Below are 26126 nucleotides of genomic sequence, written 5' to 3'. Positions count from 1 at the left end.
GTGATTAGTTTAACATTATTTTGTAGAATTACATTTTACAGATGGATGAACAATACAGGATAACACACTTCATACCTGTCTCATTATAGTTTTTAGCAATAGTTCTACAGGACAAAAAATTCAAGGCATTAGAAGATTCTTCCAAACAGCTGATTTCCTGGGTGGGTAAGATGGTCCTCTGATCAGCTTAAGTGATTTCGTGTTGGTCAGCCTCTCAACCCAGCACTATCTCGGAAGAGATGGAGAGTGATGCATAAGGTCATTATCGGTGATTAGACGTGAACACAGAATTGCTGTTTATAACCATCCATCATAAATCTAATTCCCCTTACCTGACAGAAGACCCAGAGATGACATGGAACTCAAGACAACTTGACTGTTCCATATTTGTCAATGTCAGACTTCAGTTTTTAAAATCATCTAGACAACCATGAGCCTCCTCTTTGATAATGGGTCACAGTGGTATTGCCTTGTCAAACTTTCACACTTAGTGACACAACAAAACTGAATGAAACAGAAAAAATCGCAATCTCACATTGATCAGATGTAATATTGCCTTGGGGTAAGCATTGCTTTGTGTCATCAGATTCTGATCAGTAAACACCTTCTTTACACTGACGGTTTATCTCGCCGTCAGTCTGTCAAGATAAGAGAAGGGAATGCCCTCATCTTACTAGAATGCTCTTAAGCATTTCACTTAATCGAAGTGCGGTCACCGGCTCAAGACTGACTGAGCCAAAATGCCTGCCCTGTGCTTTAAATAAACTACATGTTTCAGGAGGATTCCAGCTGTGTGCCGGCTCTCAGTTCTCCTTCCTATTTGCCTTGCACCCTTAGCCTAGAAAGAATGAGCACATTGCGCTGGGACTGTTGGGACTTTCGACCCATAGATTTTCCCTTTGAACTTTGTAGCATTCTCACTGGTTCATCAGATATGTTTTGGACCTGAAAATGTACCATCCTTGTTGTCCTGTCTGAGTTTAATTGTGTGAAAAAAGGTTGAAGAGGGTGTAATTTTTACACAAAAGGAGCAGGATCTCGTGGCCGCTTAATTTGTATGAACAGAGTGAAAGCAATGAGAGTCGAAACAACAAAGAGGAACCTTGATTTCCATGTACTGTTTTTCAGCCCGGGCAAGGGGGCTCTTCAGAATAGATGACACTGATTACAGAAACATCTGCATTTGTATCCTTTGTGAGTGTCCATAAAGACCTGGAATGTGGAATGTTTCCAACCTTCAACATCAGCAGCTGTAAATGCGTGGCAGATCCTTTTCCTAAAGGGGTCAGATTGGTTATGAAAAGCACATAGCAGATTTATTAAACGAAAACTACTTCTTTGGTTTCATCCAAGGAAACTAGAAGGAAAAAATCAAAGTAGTGTTTTTTTGGACAGGTCCCTTTCCTAAAGGGAAAAATATGAAAAAATAGCAAGCTTTCCAAAGAGAGCAAAACTGGAGCAGAAACACTGTTCACATTTCCAAGCAGGACAGCTAAATGCTCACTGATGATTGAAAACTATAAAGCCGGCCATAATAGAGACAAAACCACACACGTTCCACTAGAGGGAGCTAATGGTTATATTTTGCAGAGTCATTCATAACTAATACGATTTCTGCTTGAATATCGGGAACATATAATACTTTCATTAGATGAGGAGATTTGCATTATTTTATTTTCTTATTCATATTACATTCTGAATTCATTAAGTGAACAAAATAATGGTAAGACAGACAATGTAAAAATAATGAATATTTTGGTTAAGCACTCTATGTTCTGTAGTTCCTGTTAAAAAATGATCATGCTTGGATAATCAAATAATAGTGAATTGTTTTGACCCTGAGAACTGTCCCTTGACATTTTTGGCACACCATCAGACCCCGCACGCCACAGGCAGCGCCACTCTGAGAACACCCCCATTAAAACAACTCACCTCCAACTTCAACCTAGCTTGTAGCTTGTTAAACAGTCCTTAATATTCTCACTGTGTTCTGCAGGGGAGCAAAGAGCCAAACTTTTTGGTTGGTTGGGTTCAGGCAGGGTTATGTACCAGGACTCTGAACTTCGATGAGGTGTGTCTGCCTCTACATGGAAAACCGTTTGGGATGAGTGATGTGGGAGGAGTCAGAGGAGACTAGAATACTTTCCCAGATCCTTAGAACAGCACATTGCAAGATGAATATAATTTTAAAAACCATCATTAATTCTCTCAATAGACACCCTCAAAACTAATTACACATGTTTTCACAAGACCTGAAATGGATCATTTTGTATCAAATTACTGGGCTTTTATAGAAATTGACCCATTTATTTGATGTTTGGGAAATACAACTAGATATATTTATCCATAAACAGTGTCAGGAAATGCACTGTATTGTTTAACATGAGTAATGTAGCGGAGAGCAGGAATGATATGCTCTTAGAGCCTTAGTGGGTTTCACTCAACATCCCCCCATTTCTATTCCCCATTATTAATATCCCTATCCCTTCTACAGTAGACTACATTTCTTGCATTATTATTCTCTCTGCTAATGATTCTTTCTCAGGAAATTGAAGGAGAAATTCCTGCTTGTTGAGATCCCCCAGTCACCAGCATGACGTATAACCCTTTCCTGGTAAACAATGATCCATCTATAGTGTAAAACATATTCTTGTTTTGTAGTAAATGATAAATAACATTTGTGGTAATCTGCAGCTTTTCTGAGAATACAGTGCTCCATTATGTATGGATAAATATCACTGCTCATCTGCTTGGACTGGAAGAGACAGGTTAAAGTTTCTATTTAGAAGGGAGTGGTTGCAGTGAAGTATTCCATATGACGTACTGTTAGTTACTATTAAACAACCTGAAAACAACATTGGAAGACAGACAGGTTTAGCTGCTGTGACCTTATTTTCATATGAAGTTAGTGCAACATAATGATACCTATAATAAGCACTAATTTAAAAAAGGAAAAAGTGGAACTGAGCACAGGATACAGTTAACTGAAGTGAATGAATTCCAGGGCTTGTGACATCATTGGTTCTTCTCTCTCATTTCTATAAGTGGAATCAGCCTGGTGGTAACAGTATGCAGAACTGCAGTTCAGTATTCCTGAACAGAACCACACAAATATTATTAAGAGGTACACAGCTGGTGGTGGTTACTGTAAAAATACAGGAATTACCTTGGAGTCCACAAAAGTCCAGCACAATTAATAACCACTCAATGCAGTATGCATGTTCATTTGCAAATGACCCGTTGACTGGAGGGCAAGCCAATGAGGGTGAATTTCAGGATGTTTTGTATACACAATTATGAATGGAAACTTCCATTATTTCCTTATATGATATTTCCTGTGAACTTGGACATGTACTTGAAGAGTAGACAGAATTGGTACATTAACTGACATGGATTTCATCTCCATCAATATAAAGGCTAGTTGCAGATCTATAGGAATAAACTAAAGATAACTGTGGACTAGAACAGCTGTTTTTAAATGTTCCTCACCTTTATGATTGACTACCCAACAAAATGCTTTGAAAAGAATGGAAAGGAGGAGTCAAATGTGTGCAATGGATAAGGGGGGGAGTGGCTTTTGGGTTGTGAATCAGTTGATTGCAATGCATTTAACCACAGAAATCTAACTAAACTAAAATGTACAGTAAACAGCCATGTTGTCAGTTTCACTTAAGTGCATGGTTCCAGTCTAAATAAAAAGAGAAACTTGTTCATGAATATTGTGGTTTTTATCCAAGGCAAAACTTTCTTCTTCTTCTTTCTCCTTGGTGTGTGGGTAGAAGTGTGACATGCTATTCCTCCTCAATGCTCAACTCCTTTGATAGGGAGTTCAATGTCCTAATTGGGATTTAATTATGTAATGTGTAATTGATTGCCCGTATGCCATAAAGGGAAGATAAATCTGGTCGATACTGACACAGTCTTCCGTTGCTCTGGCAGACAACTGGGGAAGACCCTTTTTCTGTTACATCAGTGCCATCGGGTCTTTAATAACGACAGTTATTAACAACAGGACCTGTGCTTAAAATCTCATCTGAGAGATGCTATCATTCACCACCGGGGCATTCCACCAATCAGAAGGAAGACGACCCCTTATTGGCTGACCAGCATGACTTCCTCCAGCAACACTTCCCTCTCACATCTAAACCCAGCCCCACTCATCTACAGCTATTTTGGTAAGGCAATGCTACAGGGAATATATATTGGGATGTCCAGCTTTCTCAGTGTTCTAGAAAGCTTATCCAGGTGTCTGGTTAAGTTGCTGAGCTTTACCTTGAACTTGTTTTGATGAAGCATTTTCCTCATCTGGTTTTATAGACAATTAATTACTGGTCTAACTTGAAATTGTGACTGGTTGGACTGACTGGTTTTAAGCCAGCGAGCTCACAGCCTGCAGACCCGAGTATACATTGGATTGATGCGAAGCCTCTCTCTGATAGGCTGATTTGGAGCCATCTTATTTACAAACATCTCAAGACTTTGTAGTTTGTATGAAAACTTTACAATTCCAACATCTCAGAAGACACTGATGCATACTTAATCATGTTTCCAAACAGAACGGAATAGAAAAGCTGTTGCAGTCCATGCAAAGCTAAGCTAAGTGATGAAGATAATCCATTTATATTTCCAAAAAGAGGGGAAAGAAAATTGCACTCTAAAGCAGACTGCACAGAGGGAAAGGCCACATGCGCACCATCGAGCCCGCAGACATCTGAGAATCCTAATGCTGCACATATGAGTCCTCCTACAATATCTCCACATCGGTGACTAACTGCCTCAAGCCCTTATCTGCCATCTTGTGCACTTTTATTGCTTGCAAACAGGTTTTCCTGTGGTCAACATTCTTTTCCACTTTCCCATCATTATTGACTCAGTTCCATGCCAGACAGGTTAATCATCTTATTCGCATGCAGATTGCTTTAACACAGACATGTGCATTATCTACAATGCAAGTCTGAGGCTTGTAAATCAAATCTGAAGTTTTGAACATTTACGTTTATCAGTGTTTCCTTTTGGCTATGCTTTGTTGTTTTTGTTGGTTTCACAACAGATCCATAAGCTTTATTTGAAAGTAGTGACACATTTTTTAGATGTGTTAGTGATTATCTCTGCTTCATATCTTGATGTTTGTAATTTATTAAAAAGGTTTAAACAAGAACTGTAGTAATGCTAGTAATGCTGTGTAAGATCATACATCCATGCATTTGTGAATGATATGGTCCTTTCTGTTTTTCAGTTCAACTGTTAATACTTTCCCGTGTAAATATAATCTACCCATTATGAGAATAAATGACATATTTTCAAAGGGTTTGAAGCATTTCACAGTGGCTTTGTTGATCAGGCTAAAAAACAAATAATAAAAAAACATAGATTTCAAACTGAGCAAATGCATTCAAATTGATAATTCATTTCCAGTTATGTTACATGTAGTCTGACTGAAAGACTGAGCCCCACAAGACCTTCTCTCACCTCACTAATGGAAGGTGCAGTACAGTTATCAAGCCCAGCTACTGATCCATGTGGTAAAAGAATTTTGTAATGCAGGTTTCTGATTCAGACAGAGTTTGTCACATGTAATGATGTGAATGATAAGTAGCTGTTTGTTATAAAAAATGATATGGAGAACTTGCAAAGACCTGAAAATACTTGATGGCTTTATATGGCTTTATTTATACTGGCTGTGGGACTACAGAGGTCAACATACAGTACTTACAACAGTTTACAATAATAGCAGTACCATAGCTGATGGGAGGGGAGCTTCACGTTAACAATGTGAACTCTAGTTTTATAGTATATAAACTCCAGATATATATACATACAAACATTACATAGATTGTCTCTACATCCTTAAATATTTACATGAATAGACAGAAACATGATCATTTAATATGGATTATTGTTTTTGAATACAATAACTGCACATCATTGAATAGACACTGATGACATGTTTCACATATTTTTGCACCTTCTAAAGGACTACAGGATTAAAACATTTCTTTCTCACAATTTGAGAACAATTTTCTTTGAAATGCTCTTGGCTAGTGATAAAAACAATACGAATCACCTTTTCTACTCTTTTGGGAGGGAAGTTCAAGACCACAGTGAACTTCACCTTGAACTTGGTATACTTTGAGAGATATGAATCCTATTTATGGTAATAATAAAAGTACTGACTCATTTTTTGTGAACTTTTTTACTTGCCGTATCTTTGGTCCTCTGACTTTCATTATAAATACATGTTAAGTAACAAAGCTCATTTCCATATGAGATCTAGGGGATGAGAAACGACATGACCCCTACATGGGGTGCTGTTAAAGATCGAACCAGTTTTGAAATCTTGCAGCAACATGCACTTTGAGTTACATGTGTTGTATCCTGTCATCTAACGTGCTCTTGCCAAATTTTCTTTCATTCCTTTGATTCAACCATGTCATTTTTAACATTTTAACAGGATTTTTAACCTGTCTCCAACAGGGCCCTGATGGGATACTGAAGAAGAAAAACATGATTGGCTGTATAATGATGACTAGTAGGTTTTCTTTCATTAGAGATTTGTAGTAGTTACAGTGTGGATTAGCATGGATTCATCAAATCAAAAAAGGGTTGATTGTAAGAGATTTTCTTATTATGTGATGCTTTTACTTTCAAGTAACAGATATTTCCAGTAAAAAAAGCCATGAGTCAGGTAAAATGTCTTGTCAGGATACCTCAAAATGTCTGGGAATGTACTGTATGAGGAACAATAGAGTTTGTCATTGAGATACTAGCCTTCAGAGACGTGTTCAGAGTAAGGGAAAGGTTATCCGTAAAAAGACAGACTGTAGCAAGGCTGACAATAAAGCAAAGCCCACGTCCACACAGTTCTGAGGTCTACTGTCTGAAAGCCAGTGAGCCTGATATTCAAAAGAAATTAACTTCATTTTCATTTTTTTCCCCCACAACCAACAGGTTAGTGTTGGATCCTGGCCTGGGAACAATGAGTCAACTAAGAAAAACACAGCAGCGTCATGCAAAAGCCATATCTGCCAAGAACATATTCAGTGGTTTACTGTTGAACACATCTGCCTGTAATCCTATGATCACTGCTGTATGCCCAACCAGCCTGCACGCTGTCCTCACTCCTTCAAAGCCCTCATTCCACTCTGGGTGACTGAGAAAAACCAGTCAGACATATTTGTTATATTTCAGTGTGCCCCTATGGCAACAGATACACCTAATTTAAAAATAATGGTCCACAGGCATTAGACCCAATGAAAGCCAGGACTACATTTCAGTCTGTCATCACTGTATTTAAAGCATGCATAGATTTATAGTGTCAGCCACCCTGTGACATTGCCTGAGGGCTTTTTTGTTTTTGTCAAGACATGCATATCTTTATTTGAGCTCCGTACATATTTGTCCTGAAATCTTATTTGACCAGATGCGTCCGAGAATCATCCAAGCTCTCAGAATGTTTAACCCCTTCTTTGCATTACCGTGTGTCGAAATCCCATCTTTTTCTGTCTAAATTCATGTTACAGCCTTCTCAGAAAGGCATGACACCCAAAGATGTGATTCACGATACAAAACAATACAATATTAGAGTAGCAGCTTTGCTATGTTTTAGCTTTTAAGAAAAACTACGGCAACGTGTATTTCAATTAAATTTGTTTATTCATACAACAAATTCAAATCCAGCTTTTGCCTGAAAGACTGAATTATCCCCTGAGTGTAAAACCATGACCAAGTTCACTGTGGACCTTAGAGAAAGTGACCTACCATATTATTTGACTGGTGCTTTTAACCAAAAAAGTGGCAATTTTTACTGGCCACACAAGTGTCCATGATTATGTAAGAGTCTCCTGCCACACGTGTGTGACAGCACAGGATGAGCATAGGATGCAGGTACTGGAACAGTGTATGTGTTTTGGGGGGGGGGGGGGGGGGGGGGCATTGACTCCTGACTTCTTGCCCTCCCAACTGAAACCTCCCGCAGTGAAGTTTAAACAAACATTAGAGCCAGCAGCTACCGGTGCTGACACTGGAGTGCAAGGTGAGGTTGGGGTGGGGGGCAGGCACTGACAAGACATGTAGCTCTGCGCCACACCTGTGATCTCTCTGAGAGGGCAGGCTGCTTCTGTGTCTGCACGCCATCAGATTCTGTACTCCACGTCACCAAAACACTCCCCCCCAAACCGCCACGCCCCGTCCCGCCCCATCCTGTTTCTCATGGTAGTGTGTGATATTTCAACTCAAAGGAGCCGAGTGGATTTCTTCATATTGTTATTCTTCCTATTCTTCCAGTAACAGGCAAGAGGTTAGGGTTATTGCTCATGTCTTTGTCCTTCACATAGGTAAAAGCGAGTCAGATTATTCACTGGTGGTGCTGTTCTGAAGGGAAGCCCTCGTCACAAACCAACTGGTCTAGGACAAGAGGGGCATTTAATTATTACAGCTGTGGTACTTAGTAAAGAATTTAAATTTTTTATTACACATCGCCAGTTCAGTGGTTACTGAAATGAAAGATATTGTGTGAAAAATAAAAATGAGTACTTGCTCAAAGTGAAGGAGGAAGCACAACCGTGACTAGATTTCATGTCCTACACTAATATCCCACATAGCATTAGCGGTTTAAACCAAACAGGGTACTATGCTAAATATAGTAAAACGGTTCAGGAAGACTGCAGAGGCAGGGCGGAGAGTGAAGGGGAACTCTCAAATTAGAGGGTCAAGTGTAAGACTCTCGAAAAGCCAGTGAGTGTGAAGCTCAAGGCTCTTACTTCCTTGAAATGGTTTTCTAATAGTGCTGAGTTGTGTTCTTTGAAACATATTTCTCAAATCACCTTTAACGACTGAATAAAGTCCCTGAAATCTCAATCCAGAAAGTCCCAGAGGACTACAATCTCTATTTCCGATTTAACAAAAAACTTGGCACGTAGTGGACCATTTATGTTTTTTTTTTACTTCACTAATTAAAATAACTAAAAGGAAATAGATCTATTGTTAAATGTGTGGTAGCTCCATCGGAGTTGTTGCAGGGTTTGTTAATTACTAACAACTACGGTTTTAACTTTAAATACATTTTAGAGGGGTCTGTATGTAGCACAAAGTGATGTGCAGCACAGTGCTTCCCTGCTCCCTCTTCGCGCGTGTGACCGCAGGTGCCATGTGCTGTGAGGAGTGTCACCGAGCACCACTCAGATGCGGTGAGGGACACACCTCCATACCTGTCCTATAAATGTCACAGAAACTGCCGAAGCAGGTGGGACTCTTCAGACCAGCTTCTCTGTCTTCTCTGTCGCCGACAAACGTGACCATCTGCAGAAACCCAAAATGGGGAATTGTCTTCAATGCCTTGGGAACCGGCCGAAAAACACCAATATGCGGATTAGCCTGCCTGCAGTCTGTTTCGTGTGGCAGTTGGCTATGATCATCCTTTTCGGTGTGTTCATCCGTTACAACGAGGAGTCCGATGTCCACTGGGTCGAATTCAAAAAGTCGCATAACATAACGAGTGACATAGACAACGACTTCTACTTCAGATACCCAAGTAAGTAACGCGTGTGACGCTGTGTTATGAAGCTGGCTAAATCAACTTCTTACGTGCCGATCGTTTGCACATGCTATATCATAAAGATGCAAATTCTGTTCAGCTATTCAGGTGTACATTTGCTCGTTTGTAAGAAGGGAATAACGGAACAACGCTGGACTATTACATAACCGCCAAACAATACTCGAACTGCTTCTCAAGTTTAACCACATATTATGACAGAAACGATGAAACTGTAAACTAATAAAATTGTATTTGTTTCAAAATAAACCTTGCTAAATATATACATATTTACATACATTTAAACACATTTTCGGAACCGATTACATTACTACAACATACCCTAAACATGTCACTATATTTTCATTAACGTGCATTTCAAATTTTAGGTGCAATCTTTTTATAAGACTTCAAATAAGTATACGGCATATGATGTCGGCAACAGTAATTACATCATTATGTATTATTATTTTTATTATATTTATGGGAGGTTAAAGGTAGCTGTTGACAGGTCTGCGCCGTGTTCTTTGAAACCTATCTCTCAAATCACCTTTAACGACTGACTAAAGACCCTGATCATCTCAATCCAGAAAGTCTCCGAGGACTACAACCCCTATTTGCCAATTAACAAAAACATGGCATTTTTATACCTAGCGTCAGTTATTTATTTATTTATTTTTTACTTTAGGAACTAAAAGGAAATAGTGTTAAATATGTCACAATTCCATTTGAGGGGTTGCATGGTTTGCTATTTCCTAACAACTACTTTTACATCTATTACAACCCAGTGCAACTACTGTTTTAACTTTAAATACATGTTAGAGGGGTCTTTCCCCACACCACTAGGCTATATGCAGCCCAAAGTGATGTGCAGCACAGTGCTTCCCTGCTCCCTCTTCGCGCGTGTGACCGCAGGTGCCATGTGCTGTTAATGAGTGTCACCGAGCATCACTAAGATGCTGTGAGAGACACACCTCCATAACTGTGCTATAAATGTCACAGAAACTACCGAAGCAGGTGGGACTCTTCAGACCTATCGCCGACAAACCTGACCATCATACAAACCCAAAATGGGGAATTGTCTACAATGCGTTAAGGACCTCTGTACGCGGCCGAAAAACACCAATATGCGGATTAGCCTGCCTGCAGTCTGTTTCGTGTGGCAGTTGGCTATGATCATCCTTTTCGGTGTGTTCATCCGTTACAATGAGGAGTCCGATGTCCGCTGGGTCGAATTCAAAAAGTCGCAGAATATAACGAGTGACGCAGAGAACGACTTCTACTACAGATACCCAAGTAAGTAACGCGTGTGACGCTGTGTTATGAAGCTGGCTAAATCAGCTTCTTGCACCATTTGTATTAGAAATATGCAAATTCTGTCGAGCTACTTAGGTGTTACATTGCTCGTTTGTAAAAAGAGGGCTATCGGTCATATTTATGAGAGATTATAGGTATAAGTAGTTGTTAACAGAGAAAGAAAAAGAAGAACAAAGAAGAAGAAGAAGAAGAAGAAGAAGAAGAAAAATGGGGGGGGGGGGGGGGGGTCGGGGTGAACGCTGCCTGTTAAAACTCACAACCACAGAACATAGCTGCTGAACACAAAGCACGTAACATAAACCCTCCGGAGGACAATAACTTGTATAAATATGAAAATTCCACCCAACATTATAATTGTGACATTCTTCTAATTGCAATTTTCCAAGTTTTTAATGCAGACCTGAGAACATACTCCTTTGTTAGATTTCATAATCCTCATTGGTACAAATATGTCTTAACGCTTCTCAGCGCACAGACACCTATTTTTCATAATTTTTAGCCTGTTTTCTCCTTCAGTTCCCTCTCTCCCTAATGTCTTTTTATGATCCCAGTTAAACTTAATACTCGTATCTACTTGCTGTATCGGTGTGAATAAAGTTACCTGGCCTTGACCCACACCAATGTGGTCGAAAACGCCCTTTTTCAGTAATTAGCCAGATTTTCTAAGGATACGTGATGAGAGGCTCGTATGGAACTCAACAGGGTAGTGCCTGTATGCAATTGTGAAATAATGGTTTCTATTTCATTTAGTCTGGGGACTACGCCTTGTAATACGCGACCATATAGTGTTTCAGTATCTTACGCTTAAATTCATAAACCTCCTGGACCAAAAAGCGCAGACAATCGAATTTAGCGGTGTTTACGGATTTGGTTATGGCTTTTAGAGATCAAAGCACCTGAGCCTATGATCAATGTTTTGCATGTCAAATATATGTTAGTGTTAGTACATTAAGACAAGTCTTTTCTTCTTTAACAAGCCATTTTAACCACAAATTTACCACAAACTCCATTTCTCTTTCATGTCTGACCAGTTTTTGTGAACATGTGAAGGATTCAAAGCATGCTCTTATGTCCACCACTGCATGTGCAAGTCTGAGATAATATACTGTACAAATATATCCTTTTACAAAATACAATGTTAATCTTGATGTGCAATGTCACCTACTCATACTTAAATCATAAAAATAAACAAACACATTCAATAGAAAAATATGTAACGTGGATATGTGTTTATACAATAATATGACAAGGTCACTTTAATACTGATTTTAAAAAGTTGAGATACAGCTAGCTGTTGCAGTAGTAGGTCTTTATTTTCACCAGTAGAGGGTGAAAACTGGTAGTTTGTGTTAGGTTCTGGCTTTCACATCAGGGACGCGGGCCTGGATCTGAGTACACTTGACCCCAAAGTCCAGTTTGTTTGATTAGTGTGAACACTGTGTACCGTACACCGGGCACGGATCAACGAACTGTACTGGGGTCCACTTGAAAAGGTGGTCTCGAGTAAGGTTCACGTGTACTCGGGTACGGTTCGCATCAGGTGTGAAAAGTACTGCACCAAAACACAGAAGTGGACTGCTATTTAGAATGTGAACGTGAAGTGTGCTCTTCTTCTTCTTTGTGTTTATTGGTGGATCGCAAACCAGCTGGGTGCTGTATCGGAGTGTAGATACACAAGTGTACTCGGGTACGGAACAACATTACTAATGTGAAAGCTGAGCGGCGGGGGAGTGGTGGTGGGCGGGGGCGGGGAGGGGGTAATCGTACTCAGGCACAGTACGAAGCAATCGTACCTAATATGAAAACGCCCTTAGTGTGTTGTAGTTGTGATGGGTAGGGGTCACAGTTTGTACAAGAGTGTGATTAACTGTACTGTTCACACACAAAAAAATCTAAGACAATACATTCATTGAGTTCACCTCCTCATATTAAAGACTGTAATTATGCATTATTTTACCTTGACAATAGAGATATTTACACAAGTACACCAATAAACACAGCAAGTTTCAGTCCAGCTTTGGTAAGTGGCATGCTATAAGTGTTTTTGTACTTTTCTTTTGTGCATTTGCAGTTTTGACATAATTTAAACTGAAACATAAAATCTGAGAACTGTGTGCAAATTTTTCTCAGAATAAATGAAGGGGATGACAGTCTCTGACACCTATAACATCTCTGACACCTCTTACCTGATATATTTTTACTTTACTATTTTGTTGTCTCCTGTGTAGGGCTTTCCTTCCTAAGTCTCGAGGCTTGTAATCATTTATGATGCTATCATAAAACATCTAAAGCTTTGTTTTTGTCCTATTTTTATTTGCTTGAAGTTACACTTAGAATGTGAAAGGATGACAGTGCTCAGAGAAGGCAATGGTGATGTTGTTCTCTGGAAGTTTACAATAGAGAGAGCGAGTATGACACAATCTCATTAATTACCTGTTGGCTGATTCATCCTGAGATCCCTTTGACAAGCATTTCATACTCAGTGGTCTGGAAATGCTGCGGGTGCTAATCGTATCTGCACCTTCACTTGTCACAAGCCACGAGCGTCTAGTCGCTCATACCAACCAGACCTCCACACGAGCACAATTCCCTTTGCACAGTGAGGCTACTGCCAGGCTCTCCCAATTGACTTACAGGGAGGCAAGAGCTGAAGCCCTGCATATTTTATCCTTTTGGGCAATCTGTAGGGCCTGGCAAAAGAATTTGCGTAACTCGGAGCAAGCCACAACAATTGAATACCTGTCATGCAGCTATATCCTGTGGTGTCATATGATTTGATTGATTTCCCCTGTCACTTGCTCTTGTTAAGATGACCTGGATCCTCTTGTATGAAATATCTTTTACATTTTTTTCATGGAAATACTTTGATTGTTGCAAGGGATGGATGAAATATCATATGGTTAGCTTGGAAAGGGCATGAAAGGACAGGCTCCTTACAAGGATGTGAATAGTCTGTGACATGCTCTCTCAAGAATCCTGAACCTTTGTCAGCACAGAGCTTTAGATAAGCAGAGAGGATTGTCTGTTTTGTAAACAGGTTAGATGGTTGATATGCTCTCCCTTTGTGACTCTGCTGTGTTACATGTATGTTCGCTTGGTGGATTCCACGTACTGACATAACATACGAGGAAAACTAATGCAACCAGAAGCACCGGTTCATCTCAACATGGGGCTTCTGTGGAGAAATACGATACTGACACAAAGCCCTTGTTTTGATGAGATGCACCTATCACCAGTCATACTTGAGCTGAGCAGACTGGTAATCATTTTGGCCACAGTACAAATCTTCCACAATTCAAAGGCAGATGGTACGGTGTTGTGTGAAATCCAAGTGTAACATCTCTGTTACATCTGCTCTGTGTGTGTACTTACTGTTATTGGCCATACTGTTAATATATCAGCCCAATCCTGTGAGACCAAACAGACAGGTGCCATTTGAGGTGTTTGTACGAGCCAATTGAAATATCTTTAGTAAGTGAACACACTAAAATTTGTTCATGTACTGCTGATGCTGTGCTGTTTGAAATGATCACACATGCGTTTATGGAAGTGGAATTATTTCAATATCCTGGCACAATGATGCAAACTGCTGTTTATCATTAATCTAATCAGTTGACTTGTGGGTAGGTGTAGTTTTCATATTACATAGCATGTCAATAATATTGTTATTTCCTCTAGGGATCTCTCACTTTGATTTCAAACATGTCCAACAAGGACCTGCATATGATGCAATTTTTTTCCATCACTCCTCAACTGCATATCAAGCTCTCTCTCTCTTTTCTCATGTCATGATATAAAAACCTTCTTGCAAATATATGGGCACATCTTCATTAGATTCCATCAATATATAATTATGGGGTAAGGTATGACCTTGATGAAGCAACAGACTTGCTGGCGCCATTCTTGTCTTCCTGGGCTATCTACTGATAACTGCCATTATCGTTTGTTCTCCCCAACATCACTACTGGCAACATGCAAACTTCTCACTATATTCTTGTTTCCTGTCTCGTGCAGCGTGATGTACACTGAGGCTTTTATGCAGTCCAACCACTAGGGTTTCAATAAGCTCTGGAGACCCTCGTTATAGAGATTCCCATGAATACTATACGGTACTGATACCCAGATGTACGAGGAAAGATTTGTTCACAGCAAATATGAAACAAAAATCAAACAAAAAAAATAGCTATACAAAAAATACTATAATTAACCATGTGGATTAACATTAACATGTATACATAAGAAACACTACAGTCCAGAAGAGACTAATGTGTATATATTTCATAATGGGCTCAGGATAGGGAGTGCTGCCTGATGTGAATGCCTGAAACTGCAAATCCATGACTACTTGGGGTCTCCTGTGCTTGTGTTGTTTAACCACAAACATGAGCAGCGGTTACTCAAATGCTTCACTCAGACTTTTGGAGAAACTGTATGGTGTTTGGACTGAACAGAGTCCAAGCTCTACTGCAACCAAAGTTCTTAGAGTGTTGTGAGTGTGTTGGTACTTACTCACACAGCTCTCTCTCCTCTCTGCAGGCTTCCAGGACGTCCATGTAATGATCTTTGTGGGCTTCGGCTTCCTCATGACCTTTCTGAAGCGCTACAGCTTCGGCGCCGTGGGCTTCAACTTCCTCATCGCTGCGTTCGGCCTCCAGTGGGCCCTGCTGATGCAGGGCTGGTTCCACTCCCTCGACTACACGGACGGAAAGATCAAAATTGGGGTGGAAAAGTAAGCAGAAACCTACAATAGCTCCCAACTCTCAGATGCTGTTTTTTTTTTCATGTCTGCGAATTAGTTATCCATCTGCCCAACAATGAGTCATTATAGAATGCCAATGCCACTGTAATCTTGCAATGGAAAAGATATTGATTCAAATAGCCAATGCGTCAATTACAGAAGGAAATAGAAGCAGGAGGAACTTCCTTCCAGTGGCCTGTATGAGTTGTTTCAGTTCATTAACTGGCTCATAGAGGACAAAGACTAATATTGTGGAAAGGAGGTAGTTGCATCTGGTATTTAAATCCAGTTCCACTACAACATTTCTGGTTTGAAAATATTTGCACAGATCGTAAACACACATCAGAAAACTTCTCTGTGCAGTGCCTAGTTGTGTAAATAGAAGACACAGTTGTGCTGCATGCACAAGTGGAAATCAGTGAACGAGACAGAATACCGAACATACACATACACTTCCTCATTCACAGTGTCACAAAAAATGTTTGGACAGAATTACAAAGGAGCATGACCATTCTGAGAAAGACAAACTGACAATCATGAAACTACTGAGGAACAGAAACATTTAGATACATAAGAAGTCATTATTTATTCATTTAAACATGCACGCACAGACTGCTGTTGGAATAAAAGCAGCGATCTTGCCAATAAGACGGGCAGTTGCTGTTAATTTGCAAAATCTGTCAAGTCGCATTCTCGCCAGAAGACGAAAAACTTGGTACCATCTAAATAAAAATACAAAATATATGTTTGGTAACAGAAAATGGAGAGGCTAAAAGCCCCTTATATGCTCGAATGTTTTGTGTTAACCCGCATATTCCATTAACAGAAAAACCTGACAAATAGTGATCAGTACTATAATGTATTGCCTTTGAATTATCTTAGTTGAGCCTACATTTCGTGTGTCCTATAACGCTGACAATTTTATTGTTGGCACGGGCTACTGACACTGACACTGAATACAACTTTTCGAACATAGGAACCTCTCTCGATATCGGCCGAAGATATGTATAAACGGATCTTACCTGCATTTTCTTTAGGAGGTTTTGCTTCTGCAATAGTGGTTACCTCTCACAACACGCCGCACGCACTACTCAGTTGGTGCTGAATAGGTTCCCCCAAGCCACTGCAGCCGAGACTGAAACACTTTGTGCCCTGCATACTGCAGTTCCTGACATTCTATGGGACCACCGGTCAGACCAGTTCACTGCAAAGATCTGCCGAGTGTCCACAAGACGAGGTCAATGGGTTCATTTCTATTACATCCAACTAGAGCAAAAAAAAAAAAAAAAAGAAAAGCTGTTCAGCAAAAGGGTGCCTCATTGATAGACACGTATTCTATGGTAAACATCACACATTTCAGGAATATTGACGCGCGTCGCAGTTTGGTAGGCTGTCTAGTAAATATCTGGAATGTAACCAAGTCGTTTGAACTGTTGTGGAAATACTAAAACAGCTAAACTGAATTCTGCGGCTTAATTCATGGAGAGCGACTTTCTCTCTTCCCATTTTTTGGTTTTGGCAACAGAACACGAGAAGATGTTGTACTATTACGACGAATTATCTATAAATTGCTGTATTGCATGGCTAGCTAGCTAACTGTAGTCTATACAGAAAATTATATCATTGCTATTAATCTACTATAAGGAAAAAAATCACACAGTTCGTCCTTTTCGGGAAATCAATACAGAGAATACAGTCTGTACAACTAAACCAATAAAAATGGGAACGATAGTCTTTTCGGGAAAACGGCGGGCACGAAAATATGTTCTTCCTGTCAAAATTTAAGATAAGAAAGCTTTATTGTCATTGCTCAGGACAACAAAAGTACAGACAATTAAGTCTGTCTTCAGGACCGCCCGTTGTCTGCAAACTGACCTTGTGCAGAAGGAAGAGCCTTCTGCAGTTGCATTGTCATGGGAAATATGAGTAAATAAATGAGTAAATAAATGTTATATTTCCAATATATGTCCTTCATTCAAGATGGATTCCCTTGGAACCTTTACAAACGTTTCCTCTGTGTACACGTCATTCATTTAAACTGAGAATTTAACGCAGACTTTAGACAGCAGTGCATTCAAAACCTTACATCTAGAAAATCTGAGTCTGACCCATGTTCGTCTGGTCAGGTCGGGCTGCATATCTTTAGTTGATCACACATCATAGCAATGCATTGCAATTTATCCAGCAGGGCCGGCATGCATGGTGCCTGAGCCCGGGACTAAATTATTTAAACGGGCCCCCGCCCCCACCCCAATTAAAATAAAAATACGCTTGACAGCACGCTTGGAATATTCAACGCCATGCTTTATTGTTGGGACAACTGAAATGTCATTCAAAAACGTGCAAAAAAACAGTCAGAATGTCATCCGCCGCATCGTTTTGGTAGCAAAGTCATGTATTATGTCCTTGAAGTCCAGATTCTGCGCCAACTGACTCTCTATTTAAAGCAGTGCCAAACCATTTAATCTCTCTTGAGACATGGTAGATCGCAAATAGTTTTTTTTTTTATAAGTTTCATCTTACTGAATGCACGTTCACCACCCGAGACAGTCACCGGCAAGCACAGAAAAATGCGCAGTAAGACGCAGAAGTCACCGTAAATGCTGTAAAGATTCAGTACATCGTATACACTAGCTAGTGCGTAAGGAACCTGACATGTCTCGACCTTATACCTAAGGGAGTCACACGAGTATGCATTAGCAGGCTAGTCATCTTTTTTTTTTTCTTTTTTGTTTTTTGCTATTGAGCGCCAGATCTGTGAGAACACTTGACAGCTCGATTTGGTAAAGGGGGTGTGGAGGAATTAACGTAGGACTACCCTTGAGACCAAACCATTTCACAAAATAATAGGGGGGACATGTTTAGGCTACACATTGTAGAATGAAGATAAATGATTTGACGGCAAGCATCATGTATTTAAAGCAAATAATGTGAGCAATTTCTGAAAGCATATAAATTTGTCTAAATATTCCACCAATCAATGGTCAACGTTTATGATTGAGGATCATTCTCTCTCCTGCCTGCCCTCGGGGCTGGGCCCGGGACAACTTCCCCAGTTGTCCCCCCAGACGCTGGGCCTGTTATCCAGTAATTTTGTGGAAATGTCACATTTTCACATTATTCTATCCTTATGTAGACACACCTTTGAATCCTAGACACTGCCTAAAGAATGTCACAGATGCGTCATTGAACAGTTGTTTCCTCTGTTATAATGAAAGATTTAAAATACATCGTAACAAAATACATCATAAGATCCGTGTTTTGGTCGTACAATTTTCGCAGTTATGAGATCCATTTACAGTGCAGCAGGTTTCAGGTCATTTTGGTTCTCTGCAAAACTGAACTGCTGCCAAGAGTTTACCAAAAGAAAGACGATCTCGTCTGTCACGTTTCGCTTGGCTTGACACATTATCTTTCGATCTTAACTGGGAGATCTGTTTGCTGTAGACATGTTTATTTTGGGCTAAAGAGATGGGATTAAAAATAAAATAGTGTATACCTTACGCCACAGCAAGAGGACAACAATGAACATGTGAGCAGTCACGTAACGTTGCCAATACAGTCCCCACCCATCCTTCACTGCGTGCAGTCCTTGAACTACCCTGCTCCACAGTCTCCTCTCTTTTCCCTAGCATCATCAATGCTGACTTCTGTGTGGCCGGATGCCTGATTGCCTACGGGGCGGTGCTGGGCAAAGTCAGCCCAGTTCAGCTACTGGTCATGACGCTGTTTGGCATTACCCTGTTTGCGGTCGAGGAGTTCATCATTCTCAACCTCATTCACGTGAGTCTTACTACTGCAACGTAGAGGTCAACATATGTAACATGTTAAATTTTTCAAAGCAATATGGTGCATTATGTACGTCTTCAGCAATGACGTGTGTGTGTGTCTGCAAACACATATGTACGGAAATTGTATCTATGCATCTGATTGCCTATGTTTTGCAGGCTAGGGATGCTGGAGGCTCCATGGTCATCCATACCTTTGGAGGTTATTATGGTCTGTCAATCTCCTGGGTTCTCTATCGGCCTAACCTGGACCAGAGCAAACGCCTGCAGGGGTCTGTCTATCACTCAGACGTGTTCGCCATGATTGGTGAGTTTTCTCAGAGCCAAGATCAGAAGCTCGGTAGGAAGCAGTGATCATTTCCTTGGTTTTAGATTGCCCATCTGTTGTGCGCTCTCACTGTAGTGTGAGGTGGTGATGGGAGATTCTGTGAAGCCCGTAATGCGGGGCTTTTCTGAATGAATCAGAAGTCTCTGACCTCTCAAACAAAATGCTGTGATTGGTTCACTACCCCTACACTTATGATGTGCTTATTTGGAAGTCACTCTGATTAAGAGCATCTGCGAAATGATGTAATGAATGGTTCAGATTAGTAAGTCATCAATAACACCTGAGAGCTCCCCTGATTTTTGGTTAAAAAACTCTACCCCTCCATTCACTAAAGTGAAGCAATGCTTGAGACCGAGGCCTCTGAAGATAACTGGTCCTCTCTGCTGCAGGCACCCTCTTCCTGTGGATGTTTTGGCCAAGTTTCAACTCAGCCATCACTGACCATGGTGATGGGCAGCACAGGGCAGCCATTAACACCTACCTCGCTCTGGCCTCTACTGTCCTCACCACCGTGGCCATCTCCAGCCTCTTTGAGAAGAAGGGCAAGCTGGACATGGTAATGCTCAAAATGTCATCCTTTCTCTCTCACTAACAGATGTGAGGAGTTTGTTTTTCCTCTTTTATGTGGCAGCAGTGTAGCATAGTGGTCAGGAGCATGACTCGTAACTGAAAGGTTGCCAGTTCAAGTCTCCACTGGGGCACAGAATTGCCTCAGTAAATATCCAGCTGTATAAAAGGGAAACACGTAAAAAAATTCTAACCTTGGTAGACGCTCTGGATAAGAACATCTGCTAGATGCCATAAATGTAATAATGTAATGTTATGCATTATGAGTCTAGTGGATGCTGACACATGTCAAAATAAATTCAATATAAAAGGTTATGCTTGCTTGCTTGCTTTTCTGTGACACCAGTGACATCAGCAGGCCTGGTCTGACGCTTCCTAATCAGATTTAACCACGATTTGAATCTGCTTGCATTCCTTATATGGCTGACTGATATATCTGCTGGTGTTGTCCAGGTGCACATACAGAACTCAACCCTGGCCGGTGGCGTTGCCGTGGGAACCGCCGCAGAATTCATGCTGATGCCCTACGGCTCACTGATTGTTGGCTTCTGCTGTGGCATCGTCTCTACGCTCGGCTACATTTACCTAACGGTGAGCTTGGGGTCCTGCGCTGTGACTGACATCCACCAGGGGGAGCTACTATAAGTTCTGTCATCGGATCCTGAGTTATTAACTGGATAATAATACAAAATAAATGCTTGAATTTATTTTTAAACCTTTTGCTCAGATTTAATGAAAAACCTTGTAGCCTTTGTTATCATTGCCTGTGTCCTGGTCCTCAGAATGTGAGGTCTAAGAATAACATTGTGCATTCATAAAAACAAGTCTTTGTTCCTTCACTTTGTGAAGTGCAGGCCTTTCCTTCCAGAAGCTTTTTTAATGAAGCTGTCTGCACCCCAAAACTAACCACTAAGTCATTTCCAGTGCAAATCATTACTGAATCGAACAATCACCCCTCTACCCCCCAACTCTGTGAAGGTATTATAAGTGAAATGTATGCTCCCTTGTGAGCGAGCCTAGCAAAGCTGGTGGAGATGATGGAGATCATTGCCAACTGCCGATGGTAAAGAGGATCTTCAGATAGTGGTGGGATTAAGCTCGTCTGTTTCCCCCCCGCACAGCCGTTCATGGAGAAGAAGCTGAAGATTCAGGACACCTGTGGCATTCACAACCTGCACGCCATGCCGGGGGTGATCGGGGGCATCGTCGGAGCCATCACAGCGGCCTCGGCCACCGTTCCGGTCTACGGCAAGGAGGGGTGAGCTGAGGCTATCTCCTGCCATGGTTTTAGAGATTAGCACTGTGGGCTGTAGGGGGGTGCAGGGTAAGAAAGGTGTGTAACCCAAAGATTGCTGGTTGGATTCCTTGGTTGGGCCCTGCTGTTGTACCCTTGATCAAGGTCAAATTACTGTAAATGTCCATTTGTTTAAAATGGATGATGTTTAATCTGCCCTGGAATGTCTGCTGAGCAAATAATATATGTAATGTGTTTCCAGTACTTGTCTGTGACTTCTGTATTTGACTTTGAACTAGTTGGCTATTCTAGGGAATTTCCTTATTGACTGAGGTTACATAGCAGTATATTTGCTAACTGGATGTTCAACTCCAAGCAGACACACAAACTGACACTCCTATGTAATATGCATTTATACAGCTAGATAGTAAATACCGCATAGTAATTTGAGTCACACCTGAGATTCATACCTGCAAGACATGGAGACAATACGAGAACATGCTCTCGCTGACAAATGCTGCCCTTTAACAGGCATATTAGGAAAATATTCAGACACAGGTAGAGTTTCAAATAGCGTGAGCAGTATTCACACAGTAATCTCAGAAATGACCCCTGTCTGTACTGGTCCTTCAGTGGTGGAATGAACTCCCTATGAGGGTCAGGAAAGTGGAATTACTGGACACTTCAGATGCAGACTGAAGACCCCCCTCTTCAGACTCCATCTCGGTTCCACCTCAATCCCCACCCCCTACCACCTGCTACTTGTATTACTTGCTGTTTTTTATGTGTAGTATCGCAATGTGGTTTGGATTCTGTGATCTAGTGACTGATGTTTGGTAGTGAGTATACTTGGCTTCCTTTAGGTTCTAGTCAGGTTGCACAAGTTAACTTGTGGTAGGGCTTGAACAGTATTATGCTCACACTCATTGGTCTGGCAGTGTGATAACCTGGTCTGACACAGTTGCTCATCCAACTTGAATGGGTAAATTTCTGTTCTTTTGTGCTGGAAGTTGCTCTGGATAAGAGCGTCTGCTAAATGCAATGTAATGTAATTTAATGTAGTAATATTAGTACTCTGGTGTTGAAATATTCACTGAATGCTTGTTCTGTAATTAATTAAGCATAACATGCAATGATAGCCGAGACAGAGAAACAGCAGCCTCACAAGCCTAGCGAAGGCTCTCTCTTTGGGATGCCTGCAATCTGAATGTGCCTGTTGCTTTTCACCAGGCTGGTCAATACGTTTGACTTTGTGGATGCATTTGCGACCCGGGTTCCCACTGTGCAGGGCGGGTACCAGGCTGCCGGGATGTGTGTGGCCATCGCCTTCGGAATCGGCGGGGGTATCATTGTGGGTAAGTAGAAGTGAGGCACACAGTGAAACAATACAATATTTACAGTCTAAAATCTTGGCCTGGTTCCATTCAAGGCCATTCTGCCAGACCAGCCAGTGCTGGAATTTGTTTGACAGATGCAAAATTCTTTGTGTTTAAGGGCCACAGAGTGTGCAGGAACAGTGCAGGGAGAGGTTTGGGGCTGTTGTTGATTTTATGATCTCCGCAGGTACTATCCTGAAGCTGCCCATCTGGGGAGACCCAGCAGATGATAACTGCTTTGACGATGAGGTGTATTGGGAGGTGAGATCCCATCGAAAACCAACAGCATCAAACAAAAAACACGAATCTTTCAGTAGTGATTATAATCACCACAAGGTGGTGCTGTTGACCTTTTTTCCTTGTTTCCCGCTCTGAAATGGGTTGACATAAAATGACAATTTGTAGCCCTTGAGGCAAATTTTTGAATGAAGATTAATGGAGGAGCTAAGTAACCATTGAATGAGAACAGAAAACCAATGAAGGAAAGAAAAATATAAGTCGAGAATTGACTGAAATCAGATCTTTTTAGGGAATCACGCTGAGCTGTCATTAATAAGCCATTCGTTCATGTTGTTGAATATGTCATGCTACAGTATGTTTTTTTTGCCACACAAAGCACATCCCCCATCACCTGCATATCTGCATGAAATGTTTCCACATACTGGTATGTCCTTGATCGTGAAGTCAACACCACTATATTTTGAAGATGATGATTTTTTTTTCATCCTGCAATTTCAAAGCCAGAGCAATGAAGGTCAAAGTCTGACCTAGGACCTCAAACCAATAATAAAAAAATGTACACAGCTGAAAATACCATTTGAATTAGCACTTTGATGATCATCAGCTAGTTGACTGTAACCTGATGGAAGCTGAGGTTGACTCTCTTTGTACAATAATGACACCTCTTGTTACATAGGTCCCGGAGGATGAAGAAAGCATTCCTCCGGTTCTTGAATACAACAACCACATGACCAACAAGCGCCACGTCATGTGAGTTTTCTGCTTTCTTTGGCTGAGTGAGAGCACACAGGGGATTGTGGGTGGAGTGACTTCTATGTGTGCTTTAAAAGGCCACTCAATGCTCTGACCTTTTCCAGTCACTCTATTTGTTTACTGTACTGTTCAACTTTCCTGTAAACAGCGGTAATGGGTGGGATGGGATGTGATTGGTTGAAACAGTGCTCAAGTCAGGTTCTACTCAAGTAAATTCAGGGATGTGTGGGGGGCACAAATGTTCCCTTTTCTTCTGATTGAGATAAACAACATGCTGGGAACAGCACAGAGGCAGTAATGACCGTTACAGGTGATTTTGAGGACAGTAGGTAGGAGAGGGGTTGTGTAAATCTCCTCCAATTCCCATTGGCATTATTAACACTGATATAATAGGAGCAGAATGATGTTATGAATGAAGAAAGTCACAAGGATATGAATCACAGAAAATTTGAGAGACCAGTGCACCATTGGGCTCAGTGATGTGCGTATGTGCTTCCTGAGTTGTATTACTCCTGGGAACCACTAGGTGGCAACAAGCCACTGTGATAACAGCAAGGTTCACGTAGACTCAAGGGGGAGGGATCCGTTGCGGGAAGAGGGCTCCTCCAAGGGGGTTTACAGAATGCTGCCCTTGAAAAACGAGGTGCTACTGAATCACAGGGGTGAAAGGGTCAGTGGTATAGCCTTTGGACCCCCCCTAAACGTAACCTTACATGTGCCTCTATGCCACATTTATCGTCCATGTTAATATACTATCGAAAAAAAATGCTTTAAGAAAAGGCAACTTCAAAAACGTATTGTGGAGGATTGTAAAGGTCGAGGAGGCCTAGAGGACCCTCATGGATTTAACTGATATTGCTCTCTGCTCATGCTGAACTGTGCAATTTCCATTAAAACACTTTATTTGCATGCCATTTTGTAAAGATGAATGTGCTGCAATATCACATCAGCCAGATCACATCAGCCAGCGCTTCCTCTATTCATCTATAGTGTGCCCTAACTTCGCTGCTATACAGATGAATATGGAAGCCAATTTCTCTCTGCAGTGGGGAGCTGCGTCAAGGCAACTGTGACCTACCCTCACATTTATGGCCATTGTAAATATGGTTGTTTACAAAACCAGCTCTGGGTTGTGGGTTCTGGAGAGCATGACATGTTACTGGGCGAGTTTAGCTTTCCTGTGTTTATAGAGGTGGTGAGCTGGCTTGGGCAGGTTAAGGGTGTGGATTTGAACTAGCCGTTGGTGAGTGACCTCTCCGCTTCTCATAGGTCGGAAACAAACTTCTCTGTGGAGCAGAGCTAGTGCTTTGGCACAGATGTGCCCTCCCTTCCCGCCAGCCAACACCGGACTACGTCAAAACCCCTCCCTCACCCGGACAAACCTTCCACAAGGAAGGATGGACATTTTGAGTCTTAAAATTATCTTCGGATCCGAATCATCTTGATTTCTGATCAAATGGAAACTGCCTTCTCTTGTGCCGATAAACCTTTGTTGTCACCTTGAAAAGCTGTGTTCACGTGTACAACTTCTATGAACTGAGTGAACTCTAATGGTGAGGTGACCTGCCTTTATTAAAATAATGTGCTCTTAGGATTGGATATATATGTTCAATAGTATGTATATAAATATGAATATGCAGATTTGAGTTGAATATTGAGATTAACTGTATGACATGTATTTACATATATAACGTCTGTATTTGTGTGCATCAAATGTAATGTTTAAACACTAGTTTTATTAATTAGTTTTATAGAAGGAAATTACCATTGAAGAAAATTTTAAGTTTGCTGCTTCTGAACCATGTGACCTGTGGTTTGTTTTACACAATAGTTTAAACCTATTCACCCTTTCGATGATTTTGACGTGTACAGTGGTCGTAGCAAACTGCCGGTGCTTCTACTGTTTTGTGTTTTTATCATTACATAAACATCAGCTGGCATTTTTTAAGCACAAATGTTTGCAGATCATGTTTTAGCCACTAGCTCTAGTGAAAGTTTTGGCATTAATTTCAGTCTCTTTTGAGGATACATAGCTTCCCAATAAACTGAGTATTTACCATGGCTATCATTACATTTGCCTGTTTGTCAGTAATACATATTGGTACAAATGTGGCAAACAACACAACATAATTTAGCCCCATGGCCAAAGGATATCAATAAACACTTTAAAAATATATGTGATCACATCAAATACATGCACTTTCTGTCTAACAGACCTCTTGTCATTTTACTGTTAATGTTAAATTGATATATTAT

At 40.9% G+C, this 26126-nt stretch overlaps 1 protein-coding gene across 2 annotated transcripts; it reads left to right on the top strand.

The window, feature by feature from the left end:
- Positions 1-9234: 9234 nt before the first annotated feature.
- On the top strand, positions 9235-25699 carry rhcga (Rh family, C glycoprotein a). 2 transcript variants are annotated; one of them, XM_036543371.1, is made up of 11 exons: positions 9235-9529; positions 15383-15575; positions 19217-19367; positions 19532-19679; positions 20090-20256; positions 20721-20858; positions 21389-21525; positions 22732-22856; positions 23065-23138; positions 23794-23867; positions 25140-25699. In XM_036543371.1, exons 1-11 carry the CDS (start codon positions 9313-9315, stop codon positions 25171-25173), a joined length of 1458 nt encoding a protein of 485 aa, XP_036399264.1. In that variant the 5' UTR covers positions 9235-9312; the 3' UTR covers positions 25174-25699. The 2 variants fall into 2 exon arrangements, with proteins under 2 accessions (XP_036399264.1, XP_036399262.1); XM_036543369.1 differs by lacking the exon at positions 9235-9529 and adding an exon at positions 10578-10825.
- The last annotated feature ends 427 nt before the right edge of the window (positions 25700-26126 follow it).

The sequence above is a fragment of the Megalops cyprinoides genome, chromosome 13 (assembly GCF_013368585.1).
Source record: "Megalops cyprinoides isolate fMegCyp1 chromosome 13, fMegCyp1.pri, whole genome shotgun sequence".
NCBI lineage: Eukaryota > Metazoa > Chordata > Actinopteri > Elopiformes > Megalopidae > Megalops > Megalops cyprinoides.
The sequence above is the reverse complement of the archived record's forward strand: the minus strand, read 5'-3'. Positions and strand labels throughout refer to the sequence as shown.

Bases quoted from the DNA above. Each gene is read 5' to 3' on its own strand.
- rhcga (XM_036543369.1), top strand. From the start codon at position 10,600: ATGGGGAATTGTCTACAATGCGTTAAGGACCTCTGTACGCGGCCGAAA. The intron at 15,576-19,216 runs GTAAGCAGAAAC...TCTTTTCCCTAG, and splicing joins ATCAAAATTGGGGTGGAAAA to CATCATCAATGCTGACTTCT. The intron at 20,257-20,720 runs GTAATGCTCAAA...GGTGTTGTCCAG, and splicing joins AGAAGGGCAAGCTGGACATG to GTGCACATACAGAACTCAAC.